At 41.0% G+C, this 15,601-nt stretch overlaps 1 protein-coding gene across 2 annotated transcripts in view; it reads right to left on the bottom strand.

Moving 5' to 3' along the window:
- LOC106599401 (tenascin-N) overlaps nucleotides 1-15,317 on the bottom strand; it is a 39,002-nt gene extending 23,685 nt beyond the window's left edge. The window contains exons 1-3 of one of the 2 annotated variants that reach the window (XM_082973376.1): nucleotides 15,076-15,317; nucleotides 1,637-2,062; nucleotides 1,044-1,415 (exon numbers count right to left, since the gene is read on the bottom strand). In XM_082973376.1, the coding sequence (XP_082829502.1) occupies nucleotides 1,044-1,415; nucleotides 1,637-2,060 (796 nt within the window). In that variant the 5' untranslated portion in view covers nucleotides 2,061-2,062; nucleotides 15,076-15,317. The remainder of the gene's footprint in view (nucleotides 1-1,043; nucleotides 1,416-1,636; nucleotides 2,063-15,075) is intronic. The other variant, XM_082973375.1, reaches the window with a different exon arrangement.
- Between the last annotated feature and the right edge of the window lie 284 nt (nucleotides 15,318-15,601).

Here is a 15,601-nt window from a genome sequence, read left to right on the forward strand (position 1 = left end):
GAGAATAAAATATACCCTCAATAAAACCCTTTAGTTTTTCTCTTGGTGATTTATTTGAAATGTGTGTCTGAGTTCTTTATCATTATAAAAACACCCCAAATCTCCAAAGGCCTACATTCAAATCCCAGACACAATCATAGTAGTGAGTTATGGAGGTTAACATTGCTTTAAGTTGTTGCTGAAGGGAAATAGAATTCATGATAGTGCACCTCAAGGTCTGATCATTTTCTGTACTCTAAAAAGCCAATATTTGTGGAAAAAAATCCCTATTCACCATATACCGTAGCTTCAAATGCACTCTTCCACACAAAACAGAAAATGTCTCAGTATACTATAGCTTTTGTCCCATACTCATAATATTTGTCCTCCAAATCCAACTCATAAACTCACATAGCCTCCCTCTTTTCCCTTCACACATCCCCATTGTTGTTGGAATTAAATCAACAGTTCCTATATGAAACTTGCTATAACTCTCCAAATATCTCTTGAAAATCTGAATCTCAGTGATTGCAATAGCTGACCTGCTACCCTAGGTCTGTGCACAAGGCAAACTTGGTTTTAACAAAGTGAAATCATTACACAGTTGATTGGCAGACATGGCCTGAGGCTGCAGCAATTACGTCCACTTTCATAAGTGTGGAAGCAGTAAATTCATCTGTCAGAATGTTTTGACTGCAAATGTTCTGCTTCTATGCACCTAAGTCAAATAACTGCTTTTTAATAACTAATAGTCAAATAACTGCAATACCTAACGTCATGTTTAAAGTGTTTGACACCCCAGAACCCTTAGGCCTCTACAGCTGTAGATGTTCTACATTCTCTGTAGATGTTATGCATTCTCTGTATATTTTCTGCATTCCAGTTCTCAGAATCAACAACAGGTAGAGTTTGTAATGTAGACCTAGGCCATTTCAGAGTAGGAGTGCTGATCTGGGATCAGTTTCTCTTTTAGATTATAATGAATAAGACATTATGACCTGATTATGACCTTATCCTTGATCAGCACTTCTACTCTGAGACACTTTGTGAATACGGGCCCATACCTGCAGAGCAATCATCCCCAAAGAAGCCCTCGTCACAGATACACATTCCATTCACACAGGTGCCGTGGACGCAGTCAGGACTGCATTTCTGTACGCTGCAGTCTTCGCCGGTGAAGTGGCTGAAGCACACACACTTCCCGTCCATGCAGTATCCCTTATCGTTGCAGTTGCCTGGGCACATCAGCTGGCTGCAGTCACTCCCCATGTAGCCAGCAAGGCACACACACTTCCCGTCCACACAGCGGCCATGGTCGTTGCACTCATCAGGACAGGTGGAGATAGAGCAGTCTGGGCCTTCCCAGCCAGGGTTACATTGGCAGCTGCAGGTGTCGTGCTGGTAGGTCCCGTGGCCACTACAGCTAGTGTCCACACCTGTGGAAATTTAGAAGAAAAAAATTGCATTATGTGATATTTGAAGAGTCTTTACTGTAAGTGTACTGTAATGTCAGTGTCTGTAGACCAATCATTTTTCAAACAACAGTTTCCCAGTTTTGAATGATATCTAAGGTTATGTTCCTAAATAGATTCAGATATATTGTAGCTATTGAATATAGATGCACTGTCAGATCTTATGGTGATAAACTGTACTGTACCTCCTGCTCCACCACCTTTGCCACCACAGCAGCCCTGGGAGCACTGACTCTTCAGGTGTTCCACCTCCTCCTCCAGCCCGTTGACTCTGTACAGCAAAGACTTGAAGCCCTCCGACTCATCACAGTCACACTTTGGGGTCTTGAGGTTGATTTGGTGCCTGAATACTATGTCCTTGTCCCCCTCCAGAGTAGGGCCCCCCTCCAGCTCTTGCAGACCTAATCCCTGGTCCTGCAGGTGAGGCATGGTCTGCAAGGCCAATTTACAGTCAGGGCTCTTGGCCAGGTCTATTTTATAGATGTGGCTGAAGGTGACTCCTTTCTCAACGGGGGCTGGAGAATCTTCTGTCACATATGTGGTAGTGACAGTGCACAGTATGCCTATCAGGCAGAGGGCTCTTGAGAGCCAGTGAAGTCTAGTAGTCATGGCTAGATGGAAAAATAAGTAGAATAATTGGTGAAATTGATATTACACTTTTGACATGCACAAAGAGCCCTTGGCACCTTTTAGGTCTATTAAGGTTTTTTCCAGAGAGAACATCACTTTATTTTACAAGGTTATTAAAGACTGATGTTAAAGAAGTCACATTCGTTATAGTGCAGGCAGCCTATGTTTTACAAAAGGGACATGAAGTGTGTCGTAATTTCAAGCAGAAAGCCAGCAGTCATCACTCCAACTAAGCACGTTTTTATCCCACGTTCCTAACCATGAATTGTGCTCAGCCAGCCATAAGGGCTTCAAGGAGCATGGAACCGTGTCTTCCAAATTATGTCATGTTGACAGTGATGTCATCCAGCTTTTTGACTTTCTCGGAAAGAGAAATTATAGGCTATGATATCAAAATAACGGGCCAAATATATTTTTGAAAGGACTTGGTTCAAACCTTTAGGGTGAATATAAGTGACCTCTTTCTCAAGCATGTTAGATTTAACCACTGCCTCTTTGGCAGACAGTCATTTGAAAATTGGTAGTGTAGAACTTATAGTCGAGGTCTGAACTTGTGTGGTCTGTGGAAACTGAAAACCAAAATGAAGTGACTGTCTGCTCTGCTCTACACAGAAAGAGAGGCCATGGTGTTTGACAACTGGAAAATCCGCACAGTAATAGCATACATGCTTAATAAATAGCTTGGGTTACTTTTAAAGGAATGGTGATTGGTCAATGGAATATGCATGAATTGCAAAAACACTAAAGGGATAGTTCATTGGGAGCACACAATGTAAAACTATCTAAGAAGTGAAATGACTCAACCATGAACAAATACTAGGCTAATTTAACCTGAGCATAGATACTGTATATAGTACATGCACTCCCCTACGTATTTATTTGACCAGTAAAACTAAAACTTTTAATCTGGCTCTATAATTCAGCATTTTGGATTTGAGATCTGTCTGCTTCCAACTCACACTTTCAAACACATTGATCCCCTGAACGCAGCTCACTTTCCAGCCCACTTTCCAGCTCACACTCTCCAACACATAGATCACCCTGAACGCAGCTCACTCTCCAGATCCCAATCACCTGAATTCTGATCACTTGTTCACACACCTGTATGTCATTTACATACAGTATTTAGTTCAGTTCTTTGCACCCCATCATTGTGAAGTATTGTTTGTTTTGATACACATTCTATTCGGAGCGTTGTTTATTTCTGTTTTAGTCCTCCAGTGTATCGTCGTTTTGGCCATCCTCCCTAACGATGCCTTTTTGCCTATTCCCTGCCTGTACTTTTGCCTGTCACATTTCCTGTCATCAACCTCTTGCCTGATCTCCCGGACTATGTTATTAGCCTTTTCCCTGCCTGTACTGTTACCTTTTTTTTGAGTCCCTGTGTATGACCTTCTGCCTGTCCCTGGACCCAGCTACCTGCCTCATCCTGTGTATGACCTTCTGCCTGTCCCTGGACCCAGCTACCTGCCTGCTCCTGTGTATGACCTTCTGCCTGTCCCTGGACCCAGCTACCTGCCTCCTCCTGTGTATGACCTTCTGCCTGTCCCTGGACCCAGCTACCTGCCTCCTCCTGTGTATGACCTTCTGCCTGTCCCTGGACCCAGCTACCTGCCTCTTCCTGTGTATGATCTTCTGCCTGTCCCTGGACCCAGCTACCTGCCTCCTCCTGTGTATGACCTTCTGCCTGTCCCTGGACCCAGCTACCTGCCTCCTCCTGTGGTCCCAATAAACACCTGCTGCGCCCTGCGCTTGAAACCAGCTCTCTGTCTCCCATTGTACTCATTACAAGATCAAATGTTTCATATGAGAGGACAGTACATAATTTGAGGCTATTTTTACTTTATTTGAGGCTATTTTCATACATATCTGTCTTACTGTTTAGAAATGAAGGCAATTGATGTATCTAGTCCCTGCATTTGAAGGTGTCACAAGTATTTGAACAAATTCACTTTGTATTAAAGTAGTCAAAATATTAGTATGTGGTCCCTTATTCCTAGCACTTAATGACTACATCAAGCTTGTGACCATACAAACTTGTTGAATGCATTTTCCGTTTGTTTTGATTGCGTTTCAGAATTTATTTTTGATGAGACACTTTTTTTATGTTTAAACTGCATTTTCAATTGTTGATATGGAAATTTTGTTAGAACCTTACATATTATTGTGTGTTTGCATGCCCCGAGCATTAAAATAATTGTAAATCCATTGTGAAAGGTTATGGAGTTTGCGTTGCGAATTATTTGGATGAAATGTGCCCCCTATAAGTTTTAACTGTGGATGTTACATAAATCTGAGCTGAGTTGAGCAGTGTCATGTTGTTGGATGATATGAAATATGTGGCCATTGAAGGCTATTGCTTGGCTACATTGGTATTTACATTTGGTGAAAATTGTTTGTCAATTTCGGTTAATTGCCTATGTCACTCTAGTTGTTGGAGCGATCTGTTGTATGGTGAACTTGGGCTTCATCAATGTTTATTTCTGAGTAAATCTGGCTTTGATAATAGCCCGTGCTTTCCCAGCCACCAACTTCACCGCAGGTCACTGTATCATTCTGTAGGGGAGACCGGGGAAGGCTGTAAGACGGGATAGTTGCAACACTCTTAATATCTCCAATCAGGAACAAGCTAAAATCATGTGACTCACTCTGCACATGCTCAGTTTAGTCCTCAACCCCCATGTGAAGAAGCAAGACCCTGTGATAAACTCTGCACATTTTATTGCTAAAAATCTGATTTTGAGGTAAGAAAGTAATTTTTGGGGCCAAATTTGTTTTTGTGATGGCATCACCTGCTTTGTAGTTCGATTCACCAAACTTATTTCAGGTTTAATTTGATGTAAGTTAGCAATGCTAAAGTTTTAACATGTAGCTAAAATTGGGTCAGGGTTAGTTTTAACATCTGGGTGCATCGCTGGGAATGCAAATGATGGGCCCACCAAGCCTGTACCCCAGCACTACCATACCATTGTCATAACTGTGACTCTGATTGAACATGTCCAACATTCCCACACACACACCACCGCTCTCTTTCAAATTCACTCACACACACACACACACACACACACACACACACACACACACACACACACACACACACACACACACACACACACACACACACACACACACACACACACACACACACACACACACACACACACACACATATACACATATACACACACACACACACACACCACAAACATTCAGTTGTTTAGTTCAGATGTTGCTAAGTTGTCAGATGTTGTTTAGTTGAGAAGGGCTAGTTAATGGAGTGTAAAAATAATTCAAATTTTTATGATTTGTATTATGACTTTATTATTTCTGCAAAACAAAATGCTAAACATTGCAATGTTGTTCTCATGTTCTCAATAAATCCTTTCAATATTTTGTTGCATGTCGTGATTTAAGCATTTTTTCAAACTGTTATATTTCACCCCAAGGCCTGTTACAACTGACCCGGGAGATGGGGTAAATTGTAACATTTCACTCCTTGTCTGTTTGATTTTAAGACCTAATACTTATAACAATTTGTAGCAGACAGATGGAAGTTGTTCCTAACACATTTTGAATGTAGTAGCTCAAACAATTTCTGAGAAATGTACAAAAAATGCAAAAAGTGTTACAACAATCCCCGGTTTCCCCTACTGGGTAACTGTCCCAGGAACAATCTTCGCCCACCCCCACACCCCCAGAAAAAAAGACAAAACCAAGGAAATTACATTTTCCTCCAATGTCGCTACTAATACAATTTCACAAAATACACAGCATCAGATTAACAAAAAATAAAATAGCACATTATCCAAACAGGTTGTCACGTGGAAGCCTTTAGCCTAGCGTATTTTCTTCACACCAAGTTGCCATAAATTCAAAGCACACGTATAATTGACACTGCCAGAATGCACACGCGACCCGAATGCAGTTAATAAACACTACAGGAAACCCCTACAGCCTATAACAGACCATGTGCCTCTTTGAGCTTTCGTTGTGACTCTTCAGACATTTGATAGGCCTATGCACAATTCACTACATAGGCATCTCTGTCAGTGACATGAACTCTGTTAACAATTCAGAGGCATGAGGGAAAATTCTATCCTGTCCTAGAGCATGGTCTATTTTCCTATCCAGTCCCAATCCCAATTAAACCCCAAATCCCAAATCCTGTATAAAAATTCCTAACTTTTTTCTGTAATCCATAAATTGCATTATCAAAGCTCGTTTCCCGCCTATGCATGCCAAAAGACCACTATAACATTTCCCCCACTTCTCTGTGCTGTCTCATAGGGGAGACTGGGAATGGTAGTAATTTTTTTGTGATCAACATACAGTGTGAGAGTAGATATGGATATTTATTCAACAGAGTTGGTCCCCTTTAAGATAACTTGATATTTAAACTATTTCCACTCTTCATGTTTCTGTTATTCATGAGCTGACCTTGTATCTGTATAAATCAATTCAGTTTTGACGAATATAGGAGATACAGTGCCTTCGGAAAGTATTCAGACCCCTTGACTTTAAAGCCTTATTCTAAAATTGAATAAATAAAATACAAATTACATAACTATTCAGAGCCTTTGCTATAAGACTCGAAATTGAGCTCAGATGCATCCTGTTTCCATTGATCATCCTTGAGATGTTTCTACAACTTGATTGGAGTCCACCTGAGGGTAAATTCAATTGATTGGACATGATTTGGAAAGGCACACACCTGTCTATATAAGGTACCACAGTTGACAGTCCATCTCTGCAGCACTCCACAAATCAGGCCTTTATGGTAGAGTGGCCAGACGAAAGCCACTCCTCAGTAAAACGCACATGACAGCCCGCTTGGAGTTTGCCAAAAGGCACCTAAAGACTCCGACCACGAGAAACAAGATTCTCTGGTCTAATGAAACCAAGATTGAACTCTTTGGAAGGAGAAATGGAAAGGGGGATACCTAGTCAGTTGTACAACTGAATGCCTTCAACTGAAATGGGTCTTACGAATTTAACCCCTCGCCTGAATGCCAAGCATCACATCTGGAGGAAACCTGGTACCATCCCCATGGTGAAGCATGATGTGGCAGCATCGTGCTGTGGGGATGTTTTTCAGTGGCAGGGACGTGGATACTAGTCAGGATCGAGGCAAGGATTAATGGAGCAAAGTACAGAGAGATCCTTGATGAAAACCTGCTCCAGAGGGCTCAGGACCTTTACCTTCCAACAGGACAATGACCCTAAGCACAAAGCCAAGACAACGCAGGAGTGGCTTCGGGACAAGTCTCTGAATGTCCTTGAGTGACCCAGCCAGAACCCGGACTTGAACTAGATCAAACATATCTGGAGAGACCTGTGCAGCAATGCTCCCCATCCAACTTGACAGAGCTTGAGAGGATCTGCAGAGAAGAATACAAGTGTGCCAAGCTTTGTGGTGGCTAATGTCTGCATTACCAAATGAGGAGAGTTACAAACTTCACACACCAGTCAGAGTTATACTTAAAACTACATCTTTAATAATTAATATGCTTTTGCAAAAGCACTTGACTTTCAATGATGCGCTATCTCTAATGAACCATTGAAAAGTGACTACACATAAGTACAAAGAGCTTTTATACCCAAGATCCACCCCTCTCAACATACATGACGAACAACAGATCTTAGGAACTGTTCACAAAGGGACCTTATACTTGAGAAAGGAGTATCCCTTAACCAGACTATAAATTATCGTTCAGTTTGGTCCCTAATGACGAGGTTCTAATCTCGTTCCTGGTACTTCATAGTACAAAAACACCATCTCATCCAATGGCATATATCAATTGTCAACTCTAGATACTCCCATCTCAAGTAAACCCCCTCTTGATCCCACTCCTGGACAAGCTCACTGAGGGGAGTGACTTGCACACAGACATTGTGGACACATATAATTGGTTCCCCATTAATCACGCCATCTCTTCACATGGTTTAAGAATAGGTAAAGACACATTCACATATGAAGACAATGTTCCATTTTGTCCTCCTCCATGTCTGATATTCTGCATAGCAACAGAGATATGTCAAAGACAAGTCTGACCTCTCCCCTCTCTGGGCCCCAAGTGACTGAGCCCCAGCTAAGGGAAAGGTGCAACTAAAAGACACCAGAGTCCAAAGGATACATTCCAATGACAAATATCTCACATAAGCATATTATGCTAATAAAACATCTTAATTATCTATGTTACCCAACTAATTCTGATTCCTCCACCACAGCTTGTAGCGTCATAACCAAGATGACTCGATCTCTGCCAAAGGTGCTTCAGCAAAGTACTGAATAAAGGGTCTGAATACTTATGTACATTTTTTATTTTATTTATTTATTTCACCTTTATTTAACCAAGTAGGCAATTTGAGAACATGTTCTCATTTACAATTGCGACCTGGCCAAGATAAAGCAAATATGATATTTCAGATTTTTATTTCTAATAAATTAGCAAAGAATACTAAAAAACTTTTTTTGCTTGGTCATTATGGGGTATTGTGTGTAGATTGATTACATTTTTTAAATCCATTTTAGAATAAGGCTGTAACTTTCTCTGGGACATGTGGGACACACTATTCAACAGCCAGTGAAATAGCCCGGCCAAACTGACTGCTCAGTTTGGTCGGGCGGCCAGCTCTAGGAACTTCTTCCATTTAAGAATGATGGAGGCCACTGTGTTGTTGGGGACCTTCAATGCCGCAGAAATGTTTTGGTACCCTTCCCCAGATCTCTGCCTCGACACAATCCTGCCTCAGAGCTCTACGGACAATTCCTTCAACCTCATGGCTTGGTTTTGTGCTGACATGCATTGTCAACTGTGTGCCTTTCCAAATCATGTCCAATCAATTGAATTGACCACAGTGGACTCCAATCAAGTTGTAGAAATATCTCAAGGATGGTCAATCGAAACAGGATGCACCTGAGCTCAATTTCGAGACTCATAGCAAAGGGTCTGAATACTTATGTAAATAAGGTATTTTTTTGTCACTATGGGTTGGGTTATCAGCATACATGGACACACAGGATTTGTTTAATGCCAGTTGCAGGTAAAAAGAGAAAAGAGTAGAGGGCCTAGAGAGCTGCCCTGTGGTACACCACACTCTGCCTGTTTGACATTAGAGAGGCTTCCATTAAAGAAAACCCTCTGAGTTCTAATAGATAGATAGCTTTAAATCCACTATATGGCAGAGTTTGAAAAGCCATGGTCAATAATATCAAAGGCAGCACTGAAATCTAACTGTACAGCTCCCACAATCTTCTTATTATCAATTTCTTTCAACCAATACACTCAGTGTATCTCACCGGAGAAAGCATCCGAGCGAGCGAAACAGCACCCCTCTGTCTTACTATATGTAGCCCATGTATCTGATGTTGCCTGGCCAGAAATAGAATATGACATGCCATTCTCTTTTTGATACATGGTCTACACATAAAAGGAAATTTATGCTTGATCATTAAATGTGGTCAGAGGCTCCGTATGGAGGGTGTGAAGCAATTGAGGAGCCTCCGAAGGCATGCAGAGGCCAAATTGAGCTGTGCACCGCATTGCTGTGCATCTCCCACATTTTGTAACAATGTGGTGTGCCGTGTAGAGCTCTGCATTGACATGATTGGTTGAAGGTAGGTGAGGGCGGGAGGTCCTGTATAAACACAAATTCACTTCCATGACAATTTACTTAAGGAAATGTGGAAAAAGTCAAGGGGTCTGAATACTTTCCGAAGGCACTGTATTCTGTCATTTGTTGAAGGAGGTTATCTAGCAAGCTTAGCAACTTTGGTCATTTGACTTTTGTTTGACTGAAGTTAAACAAATTTTGTATGATTCGACGATGAGTCCTGAGTGCTCTGTGTTGAGATCGCCTTACTGCTGAAATGCGCTGAATTAATTGAGGAACATAATAACGCTCAGAATTTATGAATGGCCTGTTTTGCAACTCACAACAATGTCATTGGTGATCAAAGATAGTTACTCTATCATTACAAAATATCTGTTTATTTTGCTCTGAAATCTTTACATAGTGCCCTAACCAAGCCAACAAGGTGGCACTCTTATTTGGGGAAAACCCTGGCATAGGAAAACCCTGGCATAGTTATAATTCATATTATCTCGGGATAATATGAATTATTCCCAGGATTGAAACTTGATAGATTTTTGTGAAAATATTCATCCCTATTCAGTGCTGTCGCCTCATATGGAACATTTGATCTCAATCCAAAATTATAGCATATAGAGACAAATTACGAGTTTTAGCTTCATTGTCCAAATAAATACGTAGCGTAAGGAAGTGTATATGAGAGAACAACAAATGATGCAAATAGATGGTTCCTGTAACATTGTATACCAGTATAAAGAAATCTACATCAATGAATATATCAATCATACAAGACTAACAACCTCATCTACAGGCTGAAGTAATTGCATTGGTGTCTGCTGTGACACGTGGTGCTATCTGAGGCTTGCCCATGTAGTCACCCGAGGGATCTTGAAAATAAGTTGCCTAACCAAAGAAGGCTGTTGGGAGGAGCTATAGGAGGACATGCTTGTTGTAATGGCTGGAATGGAATCAATGGAACAGTATCATACACATCAAACATGGAAACCATGTTTGACTCCGTTCCATTTATTCCATTCCAGCCATTACAATGAGCCCGTCCTCCTATAGCTCCTCCCACCAGCTTCTTCTGAGCCTAACCTAAAAGTGATAAGCGCAATGGCATAGGTGTTATGGCATCATAAGCAGCCTACAACATCAGTGACTTTGTCAAGATGTTCAGAGATTGACATAATGGCTTAGATGCTGCTGGCTGTCAGACACATGGTGTAGAGTTGATGTTTTTGATACTACAGGCTGCCTCAATGTTGCTGGACCTCAGGAAGAGTAGCTGCTGCCATCCTTAATAAATACAAATACAATCGGAACATTGCAACTGAAATATGTAGCAGTGTCCAATTTGAAAATACTTCCAGTTTGAAACTAAAAATCTAAACATGGATCTCTAAGCATCAAAGAAGAGAAAAACAGATGTAGAATCTTACAAATGTTGAAAGAAACAGACTGAGCCTCCCACTGGACACAGAAGTAGAATTGGCTGGAACATCAAAATGTCAACAAGTGTGCTCAAAATCAACAATTCTTTGTGGTGCCATTATTCCATTATCAGACCTACAGGAAGTGGAACCTCTTTTGAGTAGCCAGCATGCTACTTTAAGTAAATGGCTAATGTTCCTTTGAATGGCTATCATTAGCCTAAATTAAAATGGTTAGCATTAGCCTAAAAGAAAATGGCTAACATTAGCCTAAATGAAAATGAATAACATTAGCCCAAAGATTATGATAATTAAACCAAGACAGGACAGCTGTGTCATTTACAATGGGAGCCAATGAAGCACAAAGCAAGGAGGTGGGCAGCACCAAGCATGAGCTAGCAAGATGTAGTTGCATGTTTCCATTAGGGAATGCCTACTCTCTGATGAGCACTCCTAAACAACACAATTGTTTTTAACTTTGGCAAGGGGTCAAGTCTACAAAATGTAACGCACTGCACTCTGTAACATATTCTTGTTTAATAATTATATTTTTGTCAAATAACCCTTAGCATTAAGCTTCCATCCAATAGTAGAGTTCACAGTGGCTCAAGATTTGTGAAAATTGAGTATGTTGGAAAAAATGATGTTGGCTATGTTGCTAATGACTTACAGTAACTGTATAAAGAGAAATAACTCCGCCATGGCTCATTAGACAAAGCCTATGAGGAAAATTCATGTTGTTTTTGTAGGGTTTTGGGATAAATGCCCGAAAATAAGATCCATGGTAAACACAGGCTTAGGAGAACATATATGTTTTGTGCCATGAGATAATCATCAGAATTTATGTAATAATAAAAAACGCATACATCGCATAAAGGCTTCATAATTCATAAGGTAATGTTAACTGACTGCTATTATCTAATAGAACAAGACGTTTAAGATCTCCTAAGCCTGTGTTAACCTCAGACCTTGTTTTCTGTGTTTATTACAAAACATTATTCTTTCCCCATTCATTTTCCCCATAGGGATGGCTGAACGAACCAGAGGTAACTCATTTCCGGGTTTTAGGACTACAAGCTGGCGAGCTCTGTTAGTGCCACTCCATATTTCCACCATGTTTGCTGGGAGTCCTGTGTCTGCTATTAAACTCAGTGGGTGAAAAAATTGAGGTCAGAGTAGCCAGACCATAGAGATTGAGACAGACTATGACTTCACAGCTGTGGCCATTCAGCCCCATTGACTTTCTGGCAGTAATTACAGTAGTTGGCACTGTATCAGCAACCAGGAAATACAGTAGATCAGACCAGGGGGAAAGACCAGCGAGTCAATGACAGCCTTACAATAACCCACATCACAGGAGCATTATACAGCCCTGTGGAATGGCACCAGGCTCTGGCACACACAGATCCTTAACAAGCTCCTTTATAGCTCACTGTCAAGGTTTTATTTGATGCTGGCCATTTTCAGACTTTTATTTGTCTTGGAGAAGATTCCAATGTGGCCATCTTCCAGCTCAGCAAAATGGCTGCAACGGACTTCTAAATCTCTGCAGGGCAGGAAAGCAAGAACGATACACTAGTAAGCCTGAGGATTCTCCTCAATGTCAATCCATGGTTGTGTCCCAACTGGCACCCTATTCCACCCTATAGGAAATAGGGTACCATTTGGGATGCAATCCATGTGATGCGTGTCAGACATGGCAGAGCCGTGGCAGGCTCAAAAGTTTCAAGAAAACAGTATCCTCAGTTCCGCGCTCAAAGTTGGCATTGACACACAGGCGAATTACCTTCACATAACAAGGGATTCAAATAGTCAGACACAATGTCTGTCCCCTTTTCAGCCTCCATTTTCTTTGCAGACTTGTCGACTAGCTGTGAAGTTTGATAGACTTCCAACCGGGATTGGCAGGAAAGTACCTGAACAATTCCAGCATGCATTGCAGACTAGCAAGTAGTGCTCAGAGTAAACTTGAAACAGCTATTCAAATAGACTCTCTAACGGTTAACACTCCTTCTTTATTTAACCTGTCTCCATTCAGCTACACTGATTGAAGTGGATTTAACAAGTGAGAGATCAATAAGGGATAATAGCTTTCACCTGGATTCACCTGGTCAGTCTATGTCATGGATAGAGCAGGTGTCCTTAATGTTTTGTACACTCAGTGTAGATGCTCAACAGTGTTCCACTGGTTGGTAAAATTGAGCTTCCTCTACTCTTTGTTGAACCTTAAGCCTTGAGACAATTGAGACATGGATTGTGCATGTGTACCATTCAGAGGGTGAATGGGCAAGACAAAATATTTAAGTGCCTTTGAACAGGGTACGGTAGTAGGTCCCAGGCGCACCAGTTTGTGTCAAGAACTGCAATGCTGCTGGGTTTAGGAAAGTGTCCTTAATGTTTTGTACACTCAGTGTACTTATGGCATAAGAGGAGGTAGAAAGTGTCCCCTCACTCACTAACCAGAAATGCTTCAGACTGTGAATGCATTCAATCTCAGGTCCTCACAGTGACCTAATTTCCCTCCAAAATAATTGTGCAGGGAAGACAGAAAGGAAGGGAAGCAAGCAAGGACAGATGGTGTGCAATGCCCCATCCTCTCCTGAGACACATTAACCAACAGACAGACAAAAGGCAGTCTGCTCTTTTACGTTTCAAGTGGAATTGAATTGGACCAACAAGCCTGGGATGAGCTCAGAGCTCATGGTCTTTATGTGGTTGCAAACTTGCAACGTTTGTTGAATTTCCCTTTGCTTGTAGGCAGAAAAACCTGAAAGCAATTAGAGTAAGTCTGAGCTAAAACTCATATCCCCCTGCTCTGTCTGTCGGTCCTGCCATCCAAACCACAAAAACCTTGATAAGGTTACAAGAGCCCAGAAGTCACTCCATTGGCCTTATGTAATGCTCGCATATTAGAAACCACCCCATTCATGGCTAGATGCAGGCAACGATCTACATCTGTTGTTTGTTTTATCACTGCTTCCAAGTCAACTTTAAGCCAGTACAGTAGCATTTCATCAAGTTCAGTGACCTGCAAGGACCGTACATAATGTCTATGAAGCCTGCAACTGTTTATTTTCCTGGAAACTAAAATAGCACCTTCAATGAAAAGTTAACCTGTGTTAAGCCCATAGTAAGGACATCTAATAGTATTCTAAAATGTCAGCTATGTCCCTACGCGATATGTCTGGCTAGCTGAGGTATAACGTGTCAGTGGTTAGTCTCATGCTTGACTGCCCGGCAGTTCAGTCTTGTACCAGAGAGGCTGGAGTTTAGTCTGTGATGAGAAGGCAGGTTAATAGAAGGTCATGAATAGGAAAATGTATAATAAACGCAGGTTATTTTCCTTAAAAACTGAAACTATTCAAGAACTTTGTCAAATAAACAAGGAAATGGACCTTTAACCGTATTGTGTTTGATGCCTTAGTCACAACTCATGTCATTTTTGGGGGGTTGATGCAAAATATGAAAATAAATCTATCAACAGATTGCTTTTTGTTTCTTTCATTCATTTATTTTACTGCCTACCTTCTACTGAAAGAACTTAGCTTTGGAAGTTGTTATAATCATTTCATATCTTTGTTTAAAGGACTACTGTATGTTAACATCTCATTTGCTCTGATGAAAATCAAGTTTCCTGATCAGATGCTGTATCTTATGATGACTCCTGAAACAGGAGTAACATAGCAAATGATTTATTCCGTTGTAAGTATGACTTTTTTGTTGTAATTACTTATTTCAGCAGTAAGTGGGAATCTTGTCTATACCTGCATTTGTTAGAAGAAAATTAAACAATATAATTGTGAAATATTAAACAGGTCATCCTATGAACAAAAATGTGTCAAATCAAATGCAATCACTAATCAACGAAACTCACAATCACAACAAATTTGTATTCACATATTACAAAGCCTGTCAAAATGAATATTGAATAATAAAACAATGGTAACAGAAAGCAGTGTTTAACTTACCGTTGCAATTCCCTGTGACTCCGTCCTCTGAAAGCCTGAGAATCTGGCGCTCTATTGCTTCTCTCTCTGACACCTGTTGACAAGCTCAGATCAGGAGTTAGAAAGGGCCCTTATAACCAATGCCTCTGTGGCTCCTGCAGCAACAGTCTTTCCTTCAAGTCGTTAAATTCCATCGCCGAAAGGCCTATGGCCAATGGGAAGTAGTTTGGGAGTGTCTCTTCTCTTGCTCCTCAATCATGGAATGGAGAGAGATAATGAGAGTCATTCCCTCTTCCTCAGTCTGGGGCTAATCACCTACATCAACATGACCCTCACTCATGTTGCCTCTCACCCCTTCACTACCATTTTTTTTGTTTTATAAACTTTTTTATGTTACAGTAGCAGCGGTGGAAATAAATTAATCACTTGAGCAGGAGTAATATGTGCTGCAAGGAAACCAGAGAATGTTTGGATTTAGTGTTGAGCTCATGCCAAGAAAAATCCGGAATTCATAAAAAAATAAAACAGATCTAGTCATATCTGTGAA

This window comes from Salmo salar, chromosome 03 (genome assembly GCF_965601325.2).
Source record: "Salmo salar chromosome 03, fSalSal1, whole genome shotgun sequence".
Classification (NCBI taxonomy): Eukaryota; Metazoa; Chordata; class Actinopteri; order Salmoniformes; family Salmonidae; genus Salmo; species Salmo salar.